Source organism: Psammomys obesus, unplaced genomic scaffold (assembly GCF_907164565.1).
Source record: "Psammomys obesus unplaced genomic scaffold, mPsaObe1.curated_primary_1811, whole genome shotgun sequence".
Lineage (NCBI taxonomy): Eukaryota > Metazoa > Chordata > Mammalia > Rodentia > Muridae > Psammomys > Psammomys obesus.
Window position 1 is genome coordinate 14,531,866 of NW_026589732.1, and position 11,132 is coordinate 14,542,997.

Here is an 11,132-nt window from a genome sequence, read left to right on the forward strand (position 1 = left end):
GACAATCCCTGATCCCATTACTAGGGAACCCACTTGGACACTGAACTGCCATGGGCTACATCTGTGCAGGGGTTTTATCTCCATGCATGGTCCTTGGTTGGGTTATCAGTCACAGAAAAGACCCCTGGACCCAGATTTCTTGGTTCCTTTGCTCTGCTTGTGGAGCTCCTGTCCCATCCAGGTCTTTCTATCTTCCCCTTCTTTCATAAGATTCTCTGTACCCTGCCCAAAGTTTGGTCTCAGCATCTGCTTTAATACAGTACTTTGTTGAGTCTTTCAGAGACCTTCTGTGGTGGGCTGCTGTCCTATTGCCTGTTTTCTCCCTCTTCCAATGTCTATCTTGTTTGCCTTTCTGAGTGAAGATTGATCATCTTACCCAGGGTGTCCTTCTTGTTTAGCTTCTTTAGGTGTACAGATTTTAGTATGTTTATCCTATATTATATGTTTAATATCAACTTATAAGTGAGTATATACCTTGTGTGTCTTTCTGCTTTTGGGATACCTCACTCAAGATGATCTTTTCTAGTTCCCACCATTTGCCTGCAAATTTCATGATTTCTTTGTTTTTAATTGCTGAGTAGTATTCCATTGTGTAAATGTACCACAAATTCTGTATCCACTCCTCCATTGAGGGACATCTGGATTGTTTCCAGATTCAAACCCAAGATTTCACCTTGTACCCATCAGAATGGCTAAGATCAAATCTCAGGTGACAATACATGCTGGAGAGGATGTGGAAAAGGGAACCCTCCTCCATTGCTGGTGGGAATGTAAACTTGTACAACCACTTTGGAAATCAATCTGGTAGTTTTTCAGAGAATTAGGAATAGTGCTTCCTCAAGATCCAGCTATACCACTCTTAGGCATATATCCAAAATATGCTCAAGTACACAATAAAGACGTTTGTTCAACCATGTTTGTAGCAAATTTATTCATAATACATTACTCTTTAACAGTAGGCCCCCTGCCTTATGGTTCTGTGTCTCCAGCCAGAAGAACTGCAGTATGGCATGGGCACTGAACTGAAAATAGGCACTTTTCCCATAAGAAGATCCAAGCACTGTCAGCTTCCAGGGCGGAAAGAGTGAAGAGTGGGGTCCAGAGTTCTGTTTTTCTCAGGAACTCAGTCTTAGGTCTTAGGACAGACATGAATTAAACACAGAACCGGTTCCCAACCACTGGATATCCAGTCTGGCTGGACATGCGGGAGAGAAGATTTTCTCCACAGCAGAAATGTTACTTCCCTTTTGGTTGGACCACAGGCCAAAAGGCTCAGGGCTCTGAAGCCAAGGTGGTGGAGATATCGCAGTGTTGCAGCTCTTTGGTTAAACCACTGTCTTAACAGCAGTGGGTGTCCAAATGCCCGCTGCTGATGCAGCTACAGCAGAAATGCAGGTTCTGGGGCTGGTCCAAGCAGCAGGAGCTCAGGGCTCTGAGAGACCCGCCAGACCCGACTTGGATGAATTGAGCAGCTATTTAGAGGCACCCAGGAGAGCTCCAGAGGTGACTGCTGTGGTTCTGCTGCAACTGCTTGGCCAGCAGTCAAGTCTGGGAGTCCAGCGGTGAATTCTTCTGGGAGGAGGGCAGCCCTTGTTTTCCCAGAACAAACAGCAAGTCTCAGACCATCTTTGATGAAGTAGATGGGCTTGTTCCATTTCCTGAGCGGGGGACCTTGTAAACCTTGGGCAATGGGAGGGGTTTGGGGTTTGATTGGCAGGGACTAGGATGCTGGGGATGCTCCCTGGCATGGGGAAAGGTAACAGGTGACAAGTTTAAGTGACTGTCTCACTTGCGGCCACCTAGGGGTTGTGTCCTGCTCCTGAGTCAGGTACAGAAACAAGGAGAAAGCTTTGTCCCACACCTTCCGTTCTCAGGGTGAAATTTTAAATCTCAAGTTTGAGATTTCTTGGTTTTGGACATGCTTGATCTTATTAGTCCTGTGCCTGTGCCGGATGCTATGGAGGTGTGCTCCATGAGCACCACTGGTACCCACACGAAATGAAGTCAGTGCAGTCTCTACAGGGCATTTGCATATAGATTATGATTTCTGGTTTTGTATTTTAATGAGATCCCTGTGTTGAACTTGTGTTTTTCTATATCTATATGGATTTACTGTGCTTTTTCTCTGACTTTTTCTGTTTGTTTAATTCTATTCTGATTTGTTATTTTTGTTTTATCTTACTGTCACTTATTATTATTCCTTACAGGCCTGTGTGTTTCCTAAAGAGAGACAGAAAGGGTGTGAATCTGAGTGGGAGAGGAGATGAGGATGAACTGGGAGGACTAGGAAAAGGGAATATCTGATCAAAATACATTGTATGAAAAAAAAACTTTTTTTAATAGAGGAAAAACATAGTTTTTAAATGGTGGGGTATGGTGGTGAACACTTGGAAACTCAGTTTTCAACAGAAAGGCTAAAAGGTCACTCTCAGCAAAGAGTTTCTTTTAAGTAATCTTAACATCAAGGACACTTTTATGATATAAAGAAAAAAGGAGAAAGAAAATTCACGTGGAACTATCTTATAGTGTACAATGAACTCAAGAACTTTATATTTCTTGGCAGCACAATGTCAAAAGAATGTATATATGTAATAACACAAATTATTTAAAAATCATATGAAAAGGCCTCCTCTGCCTCCATGGCACCTGTGAAAAAGCTTGTGGCAAGTGGGGGGCAAAAAAAAGAAGCAGGTTTTGAATTTCATCCTTGACTGCACCCATTCTGTAGAAGATGAAATCATGGATGATGCCAATTTTGAGCAGGTCCTCCAGGAGAGAATCAAGATAAAAGGGAAAGCTGGGAATCTTGTGGATGGGTTGTGAACATCAAATGGAGCAAGAACAAGATCACTGTCACCTCTGAGCAGCCAGAGACCTCTTCAGACCTCTGTGCACACCAGGTAAGCACACATGCATACATATTTGCACCAAACTCATGCATACAAATGAAAATAAATGAATCATTTTAAAAAAAAGAGGAAAATGTCTTTTAAAAATTCTAGTTGCATTCTGACTGCAAGATTTTCAGCATTCTTATTATTCTCTTATCATAACTGATTTGTATCAAAGGAGTAATTGTGGGATAGGCATTCATCACAAACTTCTGAACATTCAGGATGAGTGGGTCATACTTCCATAACAGGACTGAGGTAAATGAGATGATGACGTCCACCCAGTATATGACAACAAAGAAAACCACCAGCAGCAAAATGGTCAGGGTGGCCCTTTTCTCAGGAGACGCTCTCAGGTGGCTGATGCTATGAAGATGCTTGCATTGCCTCTGATGTCTGAACAGGATAATCACCATGTATGCACTTGTGGTCAGCATGACTCCTACAAGAAATGCATCTCTGGATGCTGTCATTGTTAAAATCAATCCCCCGATGATGTAGTTCGTGGAGAAGAGTGAGCAGGATTTAGTGACCGTCATCTGGTTTGTCTCACTCACATTGCTAAAACCACCAACGTAGAATATCAGGTTACTACTGAAGGACAAATTGAAAGACCAAATATAGAAGAAAGCACTGATCATGTATTTTTTTACCTTAGGTTTAAATTTTGCCAAAAAACAGGTACTGGTACTGATAGTGACAGCCTGGAACACACTCAGGAGACAGGTGATGCAGATAGAGAGGCCTCTCATCACCCTGTGTATGTAAAAACTTGTCTTACATTTGAAGTCATTTTCAATGTTCAGTGACTCAAATATGTCTGTAAGCCACATGTCCCCTCCAGTGAGAACCATCATTAGGTGAACAAAGGACAGTTGACAGTAGGTCAGGTCCATGGGCTTAGGTCTGTGACCTACGATTATGAAAGTATAGAGAAAAAGGAGAAACATATTGGCTAAGACTCCAATCCCAGCTTGGAAATGAAGGACACTCTTTAATGAGGACATAAGTGAGAAGTGTATGCACCTTAAGAACACAGTGGAAGAATAGTTCTTATACCTGGAAATAGAAAAGATTGTACATCAAACTTGGAGCTCACTGGATAGTATGTCTATATCAGCATTCTGTTTTCCCTACTAATTCTTGACTACCTGTCTCTTTAATTTTGATGTTCCAGACTATACATCATAGCCTATATTTCTATATATCTTCCATGTATCTCCTGCATAAATAGCATATAATAGCTAATTAATGCATTCCCATTCTATACAAAATTTACAATTTATATGTCTTTATTGAACCTGAGTCTCATGCCTTAGAAAACCAATCCCTTTGATTTTACCTAGCTTCCTCCTTATTCTGCATTTATCTTGTTTTTCCTTACCTAAGAACTCACATATCTCCCCAATTTCTCTATCTGATCAGTTGTATTCACCTTTACCTTTATCCCACCGTCATCTCTATTTCCCTTCCTCCTCTCTGCCTAAGGAGCCCTGTCTTTCCTATTTCTCTCATCACATACATTTTTCCTGCTATTCTGATCTCTATTGCTCACATCATTACCCCTATCTTGGTGATGGTTCCATTTTACTTTCCCAGTTTCCATAGTTACTACAGGCTACATAGCCCCATCTTAAGATGTGGAGCTAGGAGCCTCCAACAAGAGAGAAGATGTGACATTAAGATGATTACTATTTTCCACATATTATGACTTACATGAACTTGTCGAACATGACCCTATACTGATGCTGCTTGTAAATTTCTGCTTAAAAGAGATTCCTTCCCATGCAGTGGAAATCAAGGTCAAAGTATTATACATCACTAGCACCCACACATTGTTTTTTACAGTTTTACTCAATAGTCTCATCTTTAGTGCTTATGTAAGTCATTTGGCCCAGTTACCATGATCAATTTATTACAGAACTTATTTTATTCAGTACATTCAAATCAGCTTTGTGGTAGAGAAATAGAAAATGACTATACTGACTCAGATTCTTGTGAGAAACAAAGTGCCCAATTACATTTTCAAGCTCATTTGCATATTCCACATATAGAAATGTATGCACACATGTGTGGAAATAATGCAGAAGCCAGTGGAAATGACCATGTTGGAACATACCCATGAACATGACACCATAAGTAACACATTTTATATTTACACTTTTTATACCTGAAGATCTTAATCTAGTAGGGTAATGGATTCATCCCAAATACCAGAGCCAAACATCTGATTCTCTCACCAACACAGGTACACAATGATTTTTTTTTTTGTTTTTTTTTTAAAGCTTCAAGATATGGGCTAGAAAGGTGGATCACTCCTTAAGAGTACCTTTAAATCTTGCAAAGTCGCGATGGCTCAAACCTACCTGTAACTGTAGTTCTGGGAGATCCATTACCCTCTCTGATGTGGCACACTAGTGGATACACAGACATACATGAAAGCAAAACCTTCATGTAGGTAAAACAAAATAAATAAATATTAAATAAATAAAAGCTTCCTGATAATAATTAATTTAAGCCTTAGTCTCCAAATTAAAAGAAGAGTAGCTTTATTCTGATTTTAAAGTTGGAAATGCACAAACCATACATGTACAATATTTTTATTAATATACATCTATAATTTATTAATATATCACATGTAATATTATTAACATAAAGACATAATAACATAAGGAAAAGATAGCAATGTAAATATATTTTTCTTTCTTTTTAAAAATTTATTTATTTATTTATTACAATTTATTCATTTTGTATCCTGGCTGTAGCTCCCTAGCTAGTGTCTTCTTCTAGTCCTACCCACCCTCCATCTTCTCCTCCTGTGCCTCTTCCCTAGACTGCTGATAGGGGAGGTCCTCTTCCACTTCTATTTGACCCTAGCCTATTAGGTCTCATCAGGGCTGGCTGCATCATCATCCTCTGTGGCCTGGCAAGGCTGCACCACTCCTTGGGGAAAATGATCCATAATATTCTACCAGAGAAATCCTTTAACTAATAAACACCTTCAGCAAAGTGGTTGGATACAAAATTAACTCTACAGAATCTGAAGCCCTCCTGTATACAAAAGACAAATAGGCTAAGAAAAAAATTAGGGAAACTATACCATTTATAATAGCCACAAATAACATAAAGTACCTTACTGTGACTCTAACGAAGCAAGTGACAAACCTGTATGAAAAAAAGTTATAAGTCTCTGAAGAAAGAAATTGAAGAATATATCAGAATATCAGAAGATGGAAAGATCTCCCATGCTCATGGATTGGTAGGATTAACATAGTGAAAACGGTTATCCTGCCAAAAGCAATCTACAAATTCAATGCAATTCCCATCAAATTACCAACACAATTCTTTACAGAACTTGAAAAAACAATTCTCAACTTCATATGAAAAAAACATAAAAAACCCAGCATTGCCAACACAATGCTGTTCAACAACAGATTGTCTAAAGGTATCTCCATCCATGATCTCAAGCTGTATTACAGAGAAATAGTAACAAAAACGGCATGGTACTGGCATCAAAACAGAATGGTGGATCAATGGAAGCACATAGAAGACACAGAAATAAACCTACACACCTATGGATACTTGATTTTTGACAAAGAAGTCGAAACCATACTATGGAAAAAAGACAGCATCTTCAAAAAATGGTGCTGGTATAACTGGATGTCTACATATAGAAAAATAAAAATAGACATATATATATCACCCTGTACAAAAGTAAAGTCCAAGTGAATCAAAGCTCTCAACATAAAACCAGACACACTAAATATGTTAGAAGAAAAATTGGGAAGAACCTTGACCTCATTGGCACAGGAGACAACTTCCTGAACAGAACACCAACAGCACAGGCTATAAGAGCAACAATCAAAAAATGGGACTTGATGAGACGGAGAAGCTTCTGTAAAGCAAAGGACACTGCCCTAAGAACAAAATGACAGCCTGCAGACTGGGAAAAGATCTTCAACAACCCTTCATTTGACAGAGAGCTGATATCCAGATACATAAAGAACTGAAGAAGTCAAACACCAACAAACCAATTAATCCAATTAAAAAATTGGGAACAGGGGCTGGAGAGATGGCTCAGAGGTTATGAGCACTGGCTGCTCTTCCAGAGACCATGAGTTCAATTCCCAGCAACCACGTGGTGGCTGATAATGATCTATAATGAGATCCGGTGCCCTCTTTTGGTGTGCAGGTCTACATGCAGACAGAACACTGTATACATAATAAATAAATAAATAAATAAATAAATAAATAAATAAATAAATAATACTTTTAAAAGTGGGATACAGAGCTAAACAGAGAGTTCTCAACAGAAGAATATCAAATGACAGAGATACACTTAAAGAAATGTTCAATGTGTCCATCCCCTTTGCCTTTCTGAATGAGGATTGAGCATCTTACCCAGAGTTCTCCTTCTTGATTAGCTTCTTTAGGTATACAGATTTTAGTATGTTTATCCTATATTATATGTCTAATATCTACTTATAAGTGAGTATATACCATGTGTGTCTTTCTGCTTCTCGGATACCTCCCTCACGATGATCTTTTTTATCTTCCACCATTTGCCTGCAAATTTCATGAGTTCTTTGTTTTTAATTGCTGAGTAATATTCCATTGTATAAATGTACCACAATTTCTGTACCATTCCTCAACTGAGGGGCATCTCGGTTGTTTCCAGGTTCTGGCTATTACAAATAAAGCCTCTACAAACATGGTTGAGCAATGTCCTTGCTGTATTCTTGAGCACATTTTGGATATATACCTTGGAGTAGTATGGCTGGATCTTGAGGTAGCACCATTCCTAGTTGTCTGAGAAAAGGCCAGATTTATTTCCATATTGGTAGTACAAGTTTACATTCCCATCAGCAATGGAGGAGGGTTCCCCTTTCTCCACATCCTCGCCAGCATGTGTTGTCACTTGAAATCTTGATATTAGCCATTCTGATGGGTGTAAGGTGAAATCTCAGGGTCATTTTGATTTGCATTTCCCTGATAGCTAAGGATATTAGCATTTCTTTAAGTGTTTCTCTGCCATTCAATAGGAACAGGGAGAAAAGGGGAACAGGACAGGAGACTACCACAGAGAGCTTCTGAAAGACTCTATCCTTAAGGGTATCAAAGCAGATTCTGAGACTCATAACCAAACTTTGTGCAGAGTGCAGGGAACCTTATGAAAGAAGGGGGAGATAGAAAGACCTTGAGGAGACAAGAGTTCCACAAAAAGACCAATAGAACCAAAAAATTATGGACACAGTGATGTTTTCTGAGACTGATACCCCAACCAAGGACCATGCATGGCCATAACCTAGAACCCCTGCACAGATGTAGCCCATGGCAGCTCAGTATCCAAGTGGGTTTCTTAGTAAGGGGAACAGGGATTGTCTCTGACATGAACTCAGTAGCCAGCTCTTTGATCACCTCCCCCTCAGGGGGAAACAGTCTTACCAGACCACAGAGGAGTACAGTGCAGCAAGTCCTGATGAGACCTTATAAGCTAGGGTTATATGGAAGGAAAGGTGTACCTTCCCTATCAGTGGACTAGAAAAGGGGCATGGGTGGAGAAGAGGGAGGGAGGATGGAATTGGGAGGGGAACGGGGAGGAGGGCTACAGGTGGGATACAAAGTGAATAAACTGTAATTAATATAAAAATTAAAATTTAATTAAAAAAAGGAAATCATGAAATACTTTACAGGCAAATGGTGGGAACTAGAAAAGATTATCTTGAGGAAGTAACCTAGAGCAGAAAGACACCAATAGTATATACTCACTTATAAGTGGATATTAACTATATAATATAGGATAAACATACTAAAATCTATAGTTCTAAAGAAACAACAAGGAGGACTCTAGGGAAGAGGCTGAAACTTCACTCAGAAGGGCAAATAGGATAGACATCGCTAGTAGGAGAAGACACGGTACAGAACAGGAGCCTTCCACAGCAGACATCTGAAAGACTCTACTCACCAGGGAATCGAAGGCGATACTGAGAGTCATAGCCAAACATTCCGGTAAAATGCCAGAAACCTTATGGAAGAAGACAGTGATAGAAAAACTTGGAGGGGACAAGAACTCCACAAGAACAACAGAGCCAAAAACTGATACTCCAACCAAGGAACTTGCATAGGGAAGTTCTAGACACCCTGCTCAGAGGAAGCCCATAGGTGGCTCAGTTTCCAAGTGGGTTGTGTAGTAAGGGGAGCCGGAGCTACCCCTGCCATGAACTCAGTGGCTGACTCTTTGATTACCTCCTGTTGAGGGGTGCAGCCTTACCAAGCCACAGAGGAAGATGATGCAGCCAGCCTTGATGAGAACTGATAGTCTAGGTTCAGATAGAAGGGGAGGAGATCCTCCCCTATCTGTGGACTAGGGAAAGCTGATAGTGGGAAAAGAAGGAGGGGGGTTGGACTAGGAGGAGATGAGGGAGGGGGCTATAGCAAGGATACAAAGTGAATAAATTTTAATAAATAAATAAATATTTTTTTTAAAGAGACACAGACTAACAATTGGTTAGGCAAACAGGAACCAACATTCTGCTTCAATCAAGAAACACCCCCTGCCACAAAGATAGATACTACCTCAGAGTAAAATTTGGAAGAAGATTTTCCAAGCAAACAGGCCCAAGAAGCAAGTTCGAACAGCCATCCTAATATCTAATAAAATAGACTTTCAACCAAAATTAATCAAAAGAGATGGAGAGAGACACTTCATTCTCATCAAAGGAAAAATCCACCACGAGGACATCACAATCCTGAACATCTATGCACCAAACACAAGGGCTACTGCCTTTGTCAAAGAAACATTATTGAAGCTTAAATCACACATTTATTCCAACACCTTAATAGTGGAAGACTTCAACACCCCACTCTTACCAAGGGACAGATCATTGAGACAGAAGCTAAACAGAGAAAAAAATGACACTTACAGTGGTTAAATCAAATGGACCTAATAGATGTCTACAGAACCTTTCACCAAAAACAAAAGAGTATACCTTCTTTCAGCACCTCATGGAACCTTCGCCAAAACTGACCATACAGTCAGGCACAAAACAAGCCTCAACACATACAAGAAGAAATAATTCCTTGTATCATATCAGACCACCATGGTCTAAAACTACACCTCCACAATAACAGAAACGGCAAAAAGCCTACACACACATGGAAACTGAACAACTTTCTACTCAACGACAACTGGGTCAGGGAGGAAATAAAGAAAGAAATTAAAGACTTCCTAAAATTCAATGAAAATGAGGTACAACTTACCCTAACATGAAAGCGGTGCAAAGAGGAAAGTTCATAGCACTAAATGCCTTCATAAAGAAATTCCAGGCATCTCATTCAAGCAAATAAGGGCACATCTGAAAGCACTAGAAAAAAAAAAAATAAGTAGACACATCCAAGAGGAATAGATGGCTGGAAGTAATCAAACTCAGGGCTGAAATCAATAAATTGGAAACAAAGAGAAAAATTCAAAGAATCAATGAAACCAAGAGCTGGTTCTTTGAGAAAATCAACAAGATAGACAAACCCTTAGCCAAAATAACTAAAAAATATTTTTCTTTCCCATGAGATATGTTCTTCCAATTCTCTGCTTTATATTCATTACTTTTTAAAAGTTTATCACCTATAGAAAATGTCACACCTTCTGATTCATCATGTAGCATTTTTTCTCTGGACTTCACTGAAACTTATACTGCACCATGAAAGGCCAAAGCTACCATGGCTACAGAGTTGTTAACATTGCATGCGCTGAGAAAATCCATTTGTTCTGTTTTGTTGGGAAAACAAATTACAGTGCTAGGGGTTTTCACATTAGTTCCAATTGTAATTTTAGTTGTAAGTACTAACCCAAAGTGTATCCATAAGCATTCATAGCAGTGGAGAAGCCATCACTATTTAACTGTCCCCAAATAGAAGACTAAGCAGTGTGTAGGCAGCTGTAGGAAGAGACCGTCAAGAAAAGAGACCAAGAGCCGCTGTGTGCATAACTCTACATTCTTCCTAGAAAAATCCCTTTACACCTTCAGTATCACAGCATTTGCTTTTAGGACAGTCTTGTCCTGTGGATTAATGGTGATCATTGCGTTCTGCTTTATTTAGTGATCTAAACAACATACAAATATACCAGATGAAAAGTATCATTTTAATTTTAAGTTTTACCATATTTAGTGAGTTAATGGCCTGAAAGTAGTATGACTGCTCAGAGAGAACATAAAGAAAGTGTGTGACTTTCAGGTGACAGGA

At 39.5% G+C, this 11,132-nt stretch overlaps 1 protein-coding gene across 1 annotated transcript; it reads right to left on the minus strand.

Annotated features, from left to right (window-relative positions):
* Positions 1 to 2,998: 2,998 nt before the first annotated feature.
* LOC129675291 (vomeronasal type-1 receptor 90-like) lies at positions 2,999 to 3,898 on the minus strand. Its single transcript, XM_055605322.1, has one exon. It carries the CDS (start codon positions 3,896 to 3,898, stop codon positions 2,999 to 3,001), a length of 900 nt encoding a protein of 299 aa, XP_055461297.1.
* Positions 3,899 to 11,132: the final 7,234 nt, after the last annotated feature.

Bases quoted from the DNA above. Each gene is read 5' to 3' on its own strand.
- LOC129675291 (XM_055605322.1), bottom strand. From the start codon at position 3,898: ATGTCCTCATTAAAGAGTGTCCTTCATTTCCAAGCTGGGATTGGAGTC.